Source organism: Hemiscyllium ocellatum, chromosome 21 (assembly GCF_020745735.1).
Source record: "Hemiscyllium ocellatum isolate sHemOce1 chromosome 21, sHemOce1.pat.X.cur, whole genome shotgun sequence".
NCBI lineage: Eukaryota > Metazoa > Chordata > Chondrichthyes > Orectolobiformes > Hemiscylliidae > Hemiscyllium > Hemiscyllium ocellatum.
In genome coordinates, this window is record NC_083421.1 from 36,055,380 (window position 1) to 36,068,554 (window position 13,175).

A 13,175-nucleotide genomic window follows, 5' to 3' on the forward strand; every position below is an offset into this window, starting at 1 on the left:
TCTTCAGGCCTCAAACCTTCACATGCCCAATGCATTTGCCCTTAGACTTCTTGCCTCCTGACTCTTTCAATGTATCACCTTTGCTACAAAAACCAGCAATTTTCTTAAATATTCTCCTCAAAGGTAAAAATTTATTTATTTAAGTTTTAGATTCTGGAGACAGCCCCCAATTGGTTGATACACTTTTATTTGGCAGTTATGCTGAAATTCATGTTTTTAAAAAATTTTTAAGACACTTCAGTTGTTAAGGTTTGAATTAGAATGGAACAAACGTTTTGTTCGTTTTGTGGAAATTAGTGCACAAAACTGCATTTACATGAGAAATGAGAACATTTATCTCCCATCAGTTATCGAAACTATTTCGCACAATTTGTCATCTGCATGACCAGTTTTCACAGACATGCTGTGAGTGCCCATCATAGTCCATTCACAATAATGGGGCCTTTTGTAATGCTGAACTTCTTACTGGCAGAACACAAGCTAAGAAATTTCAAAAGATATCAAATGCGAAAACATTATGAATTTAATGAGGTGCGAGTTGCAGTAAATTAGGTGCTACTGCATCAATTAGATTACTGATGAGGTTATAAACCATCCTACAGTTTGCTAATGTTGGTGTCACAATAATGGTGTCTCAGCTTTCTATGGTGTCAGGAGTTTTCAGGTACATAATTCTTCATCTCACCTGATGACACTGAAGTGCCAAGATCAGAGAAGCGCAACTACTGGCATGTTAGAGTGGAGAGGCTTCCTTTCTATCACCTTTTTTTGTGTTGTGCTGTTATGTTACTGCCACTTCAGATTTTGTAGAATTGACTTCAAATTTCTCAAATAAATTTGGCTGCTGAGGAAAGGTCCAGTGACTGGGAAGACTTAGAAATTGCAATCTTCCCAGCACCTGGGTCATAGAGGCATAGAGTTTTTACAGCATGGAAACAGGTCCTTTGGTCCATTGTGCCTGTGCTCATCATCAAGCATCCAACTCTTTTGATCCAATTTTACAGCACTTGGAAGCTTGCAATCTTGTGTGCTAGGGGTGAGGAATCAAATTGGTCATTCTGCCATTTAGTGACATCAGATAAACAGCATGTTCATCATGTAAGAATCAGACTGAATTTGATTGTAATGGCCCCAGGATTACATGCTGCTGGTATTTACAGACAAGGTTCAGACATGAGCATGTTTATCTATGTCCATGAAACTACCTTCCAACATTACAGGTCAGGGAAACTTGAAAACACAGGACAAGAAAGTTAACCCATAATAATCTGAAAAATAAAACAATAACATATTAATAGATCTTACTCTGCAACGTACATTTGGTGCTATTTACCAGGTCCAAACAGTCAACCTTCCCAGAAGACTAAAATCCTACAGCTGAGTGAGGGTAATAATATAGGCATGCTTAAAATCATGTAGCTGTCTAATTAAAACCACAGGGACAATGCAGAATAACTGAGATCAAAATACATTGCAGTGACAAAGCACTGACAGAAACTTGATAATAGCAGATACTCCAGGCTAAAACCTGCCTTTTCTCTGAAGCCAGGTTTCACTTTAAGATGTCAAGTGATTGCAATCTAAATTCTCAAATGTTTACAGTAACATCTAGAAATATGTAAATACTGCAAGATTATTTCTCTGTTTACATTACAGTGTCCTTCAGTATGATCTGGTTAGAATTTCAATTAAAATGTGTTTAAAAATCATGAGTAAAGCCATCATAATTCATTAACAGATCTTACGATTAGTCATTGTGTACATTTATGCTCTTTGTACTGATAGGTGGCACAGTGGTTAGCACTGCTGCCATGCAGTACCAGAGACCTGGGTTCAATTCCCGCCTCAAGCAACTGTCTGTGTGGAGTTTACACATTCTCTCCATGTCTGCCTGGGTTTCCACCGGGTGCTCCAGTTTCGTCCCACAATCCAAAAAAACGTGCAGGTTAGGTGAATTGGCCATGCTAAATTGCCCATAGTGTTAGGTGTAGGGGAATGGGTCTGGGTGGGTTGCTCTTCAGTGGGTCAGTGTGGACTTGTTGGGCCGAAGGGCCTGTTTCCACACTGTAAGTAATCTAATCATTCTCTTTACCTTTGGGAGACTCGGCCCAGCTTGGGTATTTAATGTTCATTTTGTTTGACTAATTTAAAGTATGATATCCTGAAGTGCAGAATTATCACTAAAAACATTATAAAAGTGATAGCTAAAGGGAGGGCACTTGAAGGCCAATGCATAAAATCTTGAGCTCATAGTTGGAGACACAACACACATTCATGTCGGCAATATTCACACAGTGAATACCTGATTCATCAGTGTTCTCTTGTAGTTCATCAAAGGAAAGGGCAGTCAACAACAGAGGTAATCTGTATTTATTTGGCAACTAGTATAGGAAGACATCCCACAGCACTAATCAGGAGCTCAATGAGACACTAATTGATCCATAGAATCAGAGGAGGACACACTCGGCTAGTAACCAAGTGCTTGGGAAAGGAACTGTTTATAAAATAGGATAGAGGCGGGGACATTTAGGGTGGGATCTTTTGATCTCTCTGTGGTGAGTTTGGAGGTGGGAAGAGCATTTAGTAAGTTGGGATGTTTGCAGCCTGAACTCAGTAATAGTTAATCTCTTTGGTGAGATGAAACACAATCCCGGAACATTTAAAGGCAGTCAGGCAAGTTACTTACGTGGCTAACAAAGCATTTTAGGTACATGTTTTTTTGATAGGGACACTGAATACAAAAACAAGAAAGTCATGTTAAATCACTACATGTGCTAAAATACTCCATTCTTCGACACTCAGAGCTATTCCATAATTTCATGATATTAGTCATCTCTTAACTGCCTTGTATGAGGTCCTTTCTTCTGGTTTTTTAGTATACAGATTTTGATAAATGTTATTTTGCTTTTGAGCAAGTCTTGTAGTACTAGTAAGATATTAATTAAGTCAGATTTAAGACTACTACATAGAGTTCCATTCAACACATTATAGGAGGGATGTGATTGTATTGGAGAGGGCTAGTGGGGATTTCTGTGAATAATGTCAGGACAGGGGAATTTTAGTTGTGATAGAAGATCAGACATGAGAAGGTTGTTTTCTTTGGAGCAGAGGAGGATGAAGGGCAATATAATTGAGGTACATAAAATTATGAAGAGCCTAGATGCAATGAATAAGAAGGACCTACTGTCTGCAGAAAGCTTGTTAACGTTGACTTAAGGTAATTGCAGAAAGAATTAGGAGATAATTAAAGAGAAACTTCTTCACCAAAAGGGACATAGTTGGAAAGACTGGTAAAACCAGAAGATCTTCACACATTGAAAAGATATTTGGAAATGCACTTGAAGTGTTACAACCTAGGTAATTACTGAGCAAGAACTGGAAAGCTTAACTCCACTGGATTTTTCTTTCTGACCTAGCACAGGCCTGATGGGCTGAAAGATCTTCTTCTGTAACCATAAATGTATTCAATTAGCCCACAATACTTCAATCCCAAAATGTGACCATCAGCTGCTCCACCATTGGTGTGAAGTTATTAAAATTACTTGGATGTTCTTCAGAGCCTGTTAGCTATTGCTCAGGATTTGTAAGATCTGTCAGATTATTGGAAGATTTGAATTGTTGATTGCAAAGCTCAAAAACAGATACAAAATAAAATTCAAATCAGCAACTTTTACCATTTACAAGTAGATTTAATGTTACTGGCAAGATGTTTGGCTGCCTTACTAGAAGGAGAAAGTGAAGACTGCAGATGCTGGAGATCAAAGTTGAAAATGTGCTGCTAGAAAAGCGCAGCTGGTCAGGCAGCAACCAAGGAGCAGGAGAATCGACCTTTCGGGCATGAGCCCTTCCTGAAGGAGGGGTCATGCCCGAAAGGTCGATTCTCCTGGTCCTTGGTTGCTGCCTGACCTGCTGCGCTTTTCTAGCAACACATGTTCAGCTGCCTTACTAGAAGACCAATTTTAATTTAGGATGCAACTGTTCAGTGGAAGTGAAATTTCAAATTAACGTTGTTTTATCAAAATAGTCCATCATTCAAATGTGTTTAAAAATTGAAGAAAATTACTTTTCAAGACGATGGAAGTGTCAGTTTTACAGTTTGCTTCCCCAATCAAAGGAGACAAAAAACTGAATACTACAAAATACTATGCATCCAAAGAAATTCCGTAAAGGCACTTGGCTGAGAGGTCTGAGCTGTTAACTGAGTTACAAATTGCATTGTGCCTTATCACTGCCTTTAAAATTGTCCCCAATGACTTCATTTCATTGAAAGGAAGAGGTGAAGCACCAGTCAGTGTATTAAGTAGTTCCACATATAGACCATGTGGTGGCAATGTGATGCCAGAAAATTGATGTCTTATAAGTAAGCTAATTACCAGAAAGGTTATTCTGTCCCATTGCTTTGGAATATTACAGACCATTCTCGTCAACTCTCAGAAAGTTTTTGTATCCATTTATGTGTCAAACAACATATTTCATTAGTAAGGACCAAGAAGATGCATTTGAACCTCTGCAGTTAAAGTAAATTATCCTGTTTACTACTCTTGGTAGATTAAAGCATGAAGGACTTCAGCATTGATTCCCAGTCTTGCTGAGTAATCTGATGGGTGCCGGTAGGAAAATGCTGATGGAGAATAAAAATATTCAGCCCTGGTGTGAATTGTTATGTAGGATTTTCCACTGGAAAATGCATAGTACTGGTGATAGAGTGAGAACAGGGAGAGATTCTCCATGGAATGATTTGCCAGCATTCACTATCGAAACTTAAGCTGAAAGAGTGACTGAGTGTGTCAGCCACTGGATCTCCGTATTAGTCAGGGGCTTCAGGACAGGAGGAAAGGTAAACAGAATAAGATTCCTTTAAGCAAAGTAAATAACTGAAGGCTTTTAATTTTATTCTTTTCCCACACACAGTTGTCGAGCACATGATTCAAAGTAGTACTGACAGCATGGGTTTATAGACTCCCTACAGTGTGGAAATAGGCCCTTTGCTCCACACCACCCCTCAAAGAGTATCCCACTCAAACCATTCCCCTACCCTATTAGTCTACATTTATCCCTACTAATGCACCCTAAGCTACACATCCCTGACACTGTGGGTAATTTTATCATGGCCAATTCATTTAACCTGCACTTCTTTGGATTATGAGAGGAAACCAGAGTACCCAGAGGAAACCCCGGCAGACATGGGGAGAATGTGCAAACTCCACACTGCCAGTCCCCTGAGGTTGCAATCAAACCCATGTTGCTAGCACTGTGAGGCAGCAGTGCTAACCACTGAGCCACCATGTAGTTACATTCCTATTCCAGACTGAAGCAGATTGGAAGCCACCAGTCCACTGAAGCAGACTGGCAGCAAAGGATGAAGCATCAACAGACATCAAGGACTTGCCTTTGAGCAGAGTGTGGAACACTCACTCTACTACAGCAACATTACCTTAGCGTTTATAAAAAAATATTTTTAATCAAGCTACAATAAAAGGATTAACAATAAAAAGATAAACATGGTGTTGAGGTGAGAATGGAAATAATAGCATTACAAAGAGTTTTTACCAAAAACATTTTTTTTAAACAGAGCAAATTTCTATGTTGGTGGTTGTTCTTGATGTTTTGTGGGTTTATTTTATGCAGAAAGTTGTGTGAAATCAGGACGAGAGAAACTCTGGAAGAAGGTTGCTCTATTGCGGAGATATGAGTGGAATCAGGTAGGCAGATATTTTATGATTAGTCATAAAATATCTTGAGAGGAGTTAGAGTTGTAGAGGTCCTTTGCCCATTGAGTCTGTGCTGGTCAAAAACTCCACCTAACTATTCTAATCCCATTTCTCAGTACATGGTCCATAGCCTTGTATGCCCAGGCATCGCAAGTGCACATCTAAATACTTCTCAAATGTTATGAAGGTTTTGATCTCCATCCCTCAGAGACAGTGAGTTCCAGATCCCCAGCACCGTCTGGGTGAAAAAAAAATCCTCACATCCCATCTAATCCTCATGCCCCTCTATGTCCCCAAGCATTGATCCCTCCATCCACGTGAAACGTTCCTCCTATCTACCCTATTTATGCCCCTCATAATACATCTCAATCATTTCTCCGCTCAGTCTCTTCTGCTCCAAAGAAAACAAACCCTAGTTTGTAACCAAGGATCCTAAAATGGGTAGCTCCAGTGTAAAGGTGCACTGATTGTAATTTTGCAAATTTGTTGGATTCTGGAGAAGTACCAGAGGATTGAAAAACTGCTAATGAGACACCCCTATTTAAAAAGTGAAGGAAGCAAAAGGTCAGTAACTATAGGCTGATTAACCCAATAACTATTGTTGGAAAAGTATTAAGGAAGTTGTAGCAGAACATTTGGAAATCATAAACCAATCAAGTAGAGTCAGCGTGGCTTCTTGAAAGCGATATCGTGTCTGACTAATTTTTTTCAGTTTTTCAAGCAAGTCTCAAACCAGAGTATACAGAAGGCAACCAATAGATGTATTGTATTTGGATTTCCAGAAGGCACTTGGCAACGTACCTCACTAAAGTTTAAGTCATATAATAAAAGCCCACTATGTTGCAGGTGGTGTATTGGCTTGGATGGGGAATTGGCTCATGGGCAGAAAGCAGAGAGTAGGGATAAGGCGTTCTTTTCCAGATTGTTGACCTATAACCATTGGAGTTACATAGGGATCAGTGTTGGTATCTGTTTGCAGTAGAAATTAATGACTTGGAGGAAGGGACTGAATGTACCATTGCCAAATTTGCTAAGGACACAAAAATAGGTGAAAAGGCAGGTTGTAAGAAGGATACAAACAGTTTGACTTGGAGCTGGTGTTGGGCTGGGGTGGACAAAGTTAAAAGTCACACAACACCTGATTATAGTCCAATAGGTTTATTTGGAAGCACTAGTGTTTGGAGCACTGTTCCTTCATCAGGTGATTGTGGAGGTTATGATCATACTCACAGAAATTCTGTGTTGGTGAGACCACACCTGGAGTATTGTGAACAGATTTGGTTGTCTTAGTTAAACAAAGATATTTTGTTGGAGGCAGTTCAGGCGATCCCTGGTATGGAGGGATTGCCAAAGTCTAAACAGCTTGGGACTCTATTCACAGGGAATGAGAGGCGATCTAATTGAAATATATAATACTCTTAGGGGGCTTGACAGGGTAAATGCCGAGAGGATGTTTCCCCTCATGGAACAGTCTAGCACTAGACGGCACAGTCTCAGAATAAAGGGATGCCAATTTAGGTGTGAGATGTGGAGGAATTTCGTCTTTGAGAGGGTTGAGCATCTTTAGAACTCCTTGTCACAGAGAGCTGTGTATATTTAAGGCTGAGATACACAGATTCTTGATCAGTAAGGGAATCAAGGATTATGGGAAAGGTCAGGAAAGTGAATGGTGGAGCAGACTTAAGGGACCAAACAGCCTACTCCAAGTCCTATTTCTTCTAGTCCTATGGTTTCTCCAATTTCTAGAAACTCAGTTTATAGCAACTATCTTCCTATTGGAAGATCCAACCAACATACAGTAATCCTGAATGCTAATCTTTAAAAGGTGGCTGGGACCAATGAGTGGTGGGCTAGTGCAGTTATAGTAAACAATGTGTATTTATCCTGAAACATCAATCCAACTTCTGACTGTATTTACATATCTTCTTTTGGACCGTAATGCAAAAAGTGATGTATGACAATATGACTCCCTTCAGCATATCCATCCATCATTCCATATGAGGCGTTTATGGTCTATGTGCTCAGGCTTGTGGAACTATCTGATGGTGATCCAAGTTCAATGTCTTTCAAGTTGCAGCTTCTACTCAGAGCTTTACATTCAACTGGTAATTGCACTGCCATGTTTTTGTTGCTGCACATTGCACAAACATGGTACTCATAGTGTGAGTGGAAAAAATACTTTGGCCAGTCTTGAAATGCTCAAGTGAGTTGTTCAGTTCAGAAGTGCAACATTAGTCGGAACCCACAATCTTCCAAATGTGACAAATAAAGGAAAAAAAATTTATGAAGCACAATTTTTAATTGCCACTACCATGTGGACCACATTGTGAACATCGAGTCACAGCATCATGCAGCACGGAATCAGACCCTTCAGCCCAGGAAGTCCATGCCGATCCTAATCCCAAACTAAACTAATCTCAGCAGCCTGTGTTTGGCCAATATCCTTCCAAACATCTCTTATTCATGTTCTTATCTAAATGTCTTATTAGTATTGTAACTGTACCTCATCCACACCTCCTCTGGAAGTTCATTGGACACATGAATCCTCTGAGTAAAAAATTGCCTCCATTTCTTTTTTAAATCCTTCTCCTCTCACCTTAAAAATATGTCCCTAGTCTTGAAATCCCCCACAACAGGGAAAAGAGACCTGTCATTCAACTTATCTATATCCCTCATGATTCATAAACCTCAATAAGGTCATCCCTCAACTTCCTACGCTCCACTGAAAAAAGTCCCAACATATCCAGCGTGTGCAAAAATAACAACAGAATTGCTCAGGGATTTTAGAACATGGAGCTACAGGGAACAATTAAAACAATCTAAAATAGGACCTGCCAAAAAATAGGAGAAGACAACACATACCCATTACCCACTCTATGGCTTAAAGTGACACAAGTCAAACATTAGACACCAAGTACGGATATATCCATAAAATAAAACAAAGATCTGTGGATGCTGAAGATCTGAAACACAAAAAAACAGAAAATTGCTGAGGAAACTCAACAGAATCTGTGGAAAGAAAATAATTTTCCGATTCTTCAGTTTCTGTTTTTATGCATTGCAGATATATCCATATCAGACACAGTGAATGTGAATGAGGCAGCAGTCATGGCAAAATAGCACAAATGCATCAGGAAAACATTGCATATACACCAGTCTAAATCAACAGGAAACAGATTCTCCCCCATTTGACTTGGAGTACCGAACTCCATCATAAGTCTGCACCAACAGGTAGATTGAAGCAAGCAAAGCAAGTCATTTGAGCAGACACAGATGGCTCTGGGTGCCATCTTTAATTAGTTGGGAACATACATTTTGTTTTTCATTAGTGCTCAATGCAAGAGGCTATTACTCACTTGAGCATGGACAGGATGTGTCAACAATTATTAAAAAAGCACAATACTGTGGATGTTGGAAATCAGAAACAAACACAGGGAATGCTGGAGAAACTCAGCAGGTCAGGCACCATCTGTGGAGAGAGAAACAGGTTTACATCTTGAGTCCAGTACAACTCCTCTTTAGAACCAAGACTCAAAAGTTCTGAGGAAGTCACCCTGGACTTGAAACCTTAACCCAAACATGTTCTGTCAGTCATGATTGTTACAACTCTCAGAGATACATTGGTGGCATTGCTTTATCAAGAGGACTTTTTTTCATAGAAGTTGTCAAAAAGATTCATTCTATTTTCTATGAATGAATGTATTCTTTGATTAATAAATAACAAACAACATTTGTTTAAGAAAAGAAACCAGAAAAAGAATTCATCTCTTAATGTGGGAGTTCTGGCATTATAAACCTCGATTTAAGAACACCATAAATTTCCAAAGAGCCAGGAATTGCTTTCGCAAAGTCAATACAGCTTGCTTTGGAAGACTTTTATTTAAATCCACTATTATTTCTGTTTGGTGTAGCATATTGTGAATTCAACAAGAATTTACCTTCAATGATGACCTGGAAATCTGAAGGGAAATCTGATGGTGACCAGGCCCGTGAGTCACTATAATTGTCCTTACATTGAATGGAGAGATATCAGGATCAGTTGCATAAGAGTTGGCAGCAGCAATGCCAACCTTTCCAGACACCTTTCTGACAAGACTCACAGTGATTCATCAATCCCAACATCACTTAAGCTGGGATCAGCTGAGAGCACAAACTATAAGTGTCTTTTGATCTACATGGCCCAACCATTCAGTGGTCAAGCCCTTAATCATTTTATAAATACAACTTCTCAAAGAACAATTAAGAAGGATATTACTTATATTAGAAGATAATACATTGGACACTTGGACAACTGATTGGGCACTGAGTTGCTATGATTACACTTACCATGTCCCCTGGTAAGCCTGGTGTACCTGGAATTCCAGGATCTCCACAACGTCCCTGCAAAACATTCATTCCATAATTCATTAAAGATATACAGGGGAGTTTAAATTACTTCATGATGCAAAAGAGCATTTTACCAATTTATTTCTCAGCATATTTGATTCTTATTTTCACTGAAAAAGGTACATCAGAGCAAAATGCCAAAAAGTAATCTGACTGAAGAGTTTAAGTCAGCATTACGTTCACAACCCAAGGAAGATTCAGTGCAAAATATAACAAGTTTGGGCCCTACTGAAATGTACTTGGACCATCCCCAGCTGAAGCTGATAGAGAATGAGGTCAGCATTAGTAGATACCGAGCGCTAAATTAGGCCGGAGACTGCTGACATCCCAAGGAAATGGTCCTCAGAAAGTTAAAGAGTTCGGTGGCGGGTGTGAGAGAGCTGAGCATTAGAGACTATAGTGCCAAAGAAAAGGATTAAGAGGCTGAAGGGAAAGGAGGTTTCCTCGGTAGATCAGGAGGAGGACCGAACCCTTCAGAAAAGGTAATGTTTCAAAAGATTCACATAACCTAACGCTGATGGGTTCCACACTGGATGTGCCTCCAAATCCTGGCTGTTAAAGTGATAGCAAGGCACTTTATTGAGCTGCAACTTCCCTGTTTAGTCAGCTCCTACTCTGAGCCAGGATGGGCAGTCTTCATTAGAAGTCAAAATGACACAGTATTTGAAAACATAAAGTACTGCCTCATGTATGTTAGTCAGACTGAGTTAAAATTGGAACTCACGAGCTGCACAAACCTGATAAATTTGAACATTTGTATTAGGAGCAGGAGTAGGCCATTCAGTCTCTCAAGCTTGCCCCACCATTCAATAAAATCATGGCTGATCTGATTACAACCTCCATTCCACATTTCTTCCTGTCACCAGTACCTTTTAAATTCCTTGTTAGTCAGGGGTTGATATACCTCTGACGATCTGCCATCCTTGAATCATTTTCATGTAGACCACGCCCATGAATACTCATATGAATATGTACACAACAATAAACTCACTGCTTTGAGCAATGTTGGTCATTTAATTTGCTGTTGGTAAGTTGGCATTTTGATGATTTTGCAGGATAAATAATTATGATCACTGTAAGTTTAGCCAGCTGTAATTTGTAGTTGACAATCAGGAAATAACTTGACAGTGAGTATACAGTCCAAGATGATCTTTGAAGAGTAGGAGCTGAATGTAAACTCCATCACTAACTTATAATAGTAGGGTTTTACATTACTGCTTATTAGCCTATTTCTTCATTAGCCAAACCAAAGGATCACTTTTCAAGATTGTCTGGTTTATTTTTAAATGACTAACAACTGGGAAGTATAATACTCATCTCTCAATCCAACAAGCACATTATTGGTCATCATTACATCTTTTCAGAAAAAAAGTTGAAAACCAACTTCAAAATGCCAAAAGGTAAAAAATGACTACTTTAAGAATCTGTACATAGAAAGCTTTGTACCTAAGATGTTGCTGAAAATGGTGACTCATAAACATTTCACTGTACTCATGTGAGTAGATATGACAATAAGCTAATTCAATTTAACCTCAAAGCTTAAAGTGTGCCTGCAGACATAAATTGAAACAAGATGTCATTTCTAAATACAGCTGCAGTCAGGGTGCCATCTGTATTTGCTGCCATTTCAAATGCTGCTTTGCTTGCTGCTTGCAAGGAAATATTCATCAGAACCACTTTATGATTGAAATACCACACCATGCTTAGAGTTTAGTTCTGAAGCCAACACCACAATCATGTTTTGCATCATGTGTCACAGCACAAAACTCTTTTGCCCTGTACTATTGCAGTATGTAATTAGCCTTTTATATTCACACAGCACTCCCACAACTGAGGACCAAAGGATGAGAGTGCTAAACTTTGGGCAATACAAAGGATAACGATGCATTTAATTAGAGTAGGACCACTGGTAGTGATTGGGGTGGATTTGTATTCATCATACTGGGATTCAGTTTCAATTGGACAGAACAGCAGTGCTGGGTAAATACTGCTTCAGGGTGATTTTGAAATCTTCGAGCCGATGTCATTCTTGCTTTATCTGGGTGAGTCAGAAATATTTACGCTGAGTTCATTGTTGACTCCTATCCATGGCACACCAGCAATTTTAGGCTAAAACTCTTTTTTTTTAATATTCACTCTTGGGATGTGGGCATCACTGGCTGGACCAGCTTCTTTGCCCATTACTAGTTGCCCTTGAGAAGGTGCTAGTAAGCTGTCTTCTTGAACAGTTGCAGTCCATTTGGTGCAGGTAGACTCACCATGCCAATCAGGAGGAAGTTCCAGGATTTTGACCCAATAACACAAAAACAATAGGGACATATTTCCAAGTCAGGATGGTGAGTGGCTTGGAGGGGATCTTGAAAGTTATAGTGTTCCCATGTATCGTCCAGCCCTGTCCTTCTAAACAGTAGGGATTGTGGGTTTGGATAGTACTGTTTAAGGAGCATTGGTGAATGACTGCAGTTCATCCTATAAATGGTACATACTTTTGCTTAGTGTGACTTTCACTACTAAAAAAAGCATCAGTGGTGGAATGAGTGAATGTTTGTCGATATAGTACCAGACAAGCTGGCTGCTTTTGCCTGGATGGTGTCAACCTTCTTCAGTGTTGTTGGAACTGCACTCATTCTGGCAATGTTCCTGACATCACATTCCTGACTTGTACCTTATAGATGGTAAGTCAAAGAGCATGATGCTGGAAAGGTACAGCAAGTCAGGCAGCATCCCAGGAGCAGGAGAATCGATGTTTCAGGCATAAGCCCTTCATCACACATTCCTGATGTTCCTGAAACATTAACTGTCCTGTTCCTTGGCTGCTGCCTGACCTGCCGTGCTTTCCCAACACCATAATTTTCGACTCTGACTCTCCAGCATCTGTAGTCCTCACTTTCTCCTTGTAGATGGTGGACAGGCTTTCAAGAATCAGCAGGTGAGTTAGTCACTGAAGGATGTCTAGCCTTTGACTTGCTGTTGCAGCCAAAGTATTTATGTGCTAGTCCAGTTCAGATTCTGGTTAATGGCAACCTGCAGGATGCTGATCATGGGGAATTCAACAATGGTAGTTCTATTGAATGTCAT

The 13,175-nt window shown here is 39.7% G+C and overlaps 1 protein-coding gene across 1 annotated transcript in view; it reads right to left on the bottom strand.

Moving 5' to 3' along the window:
• LOC132825650 (collagen alpha-1(X) chain-like) overlaps positions 1–13,175 on the bottom strand; it is a 105,704-nt gene that overhangs the window by 63,581 nt on the left and 28,948 nt on the right. The window contains exon 5 of the mRNA XM_060841019.1: positions 10,038–10,091. Within this exon, the coding sequence (XP_060697002.1) occupies positions 10,038–10,091 (54 nt within the window). The remainder of the gene's footprint in view (positions 1–10,037; positions 10,092–13,175) is intronic.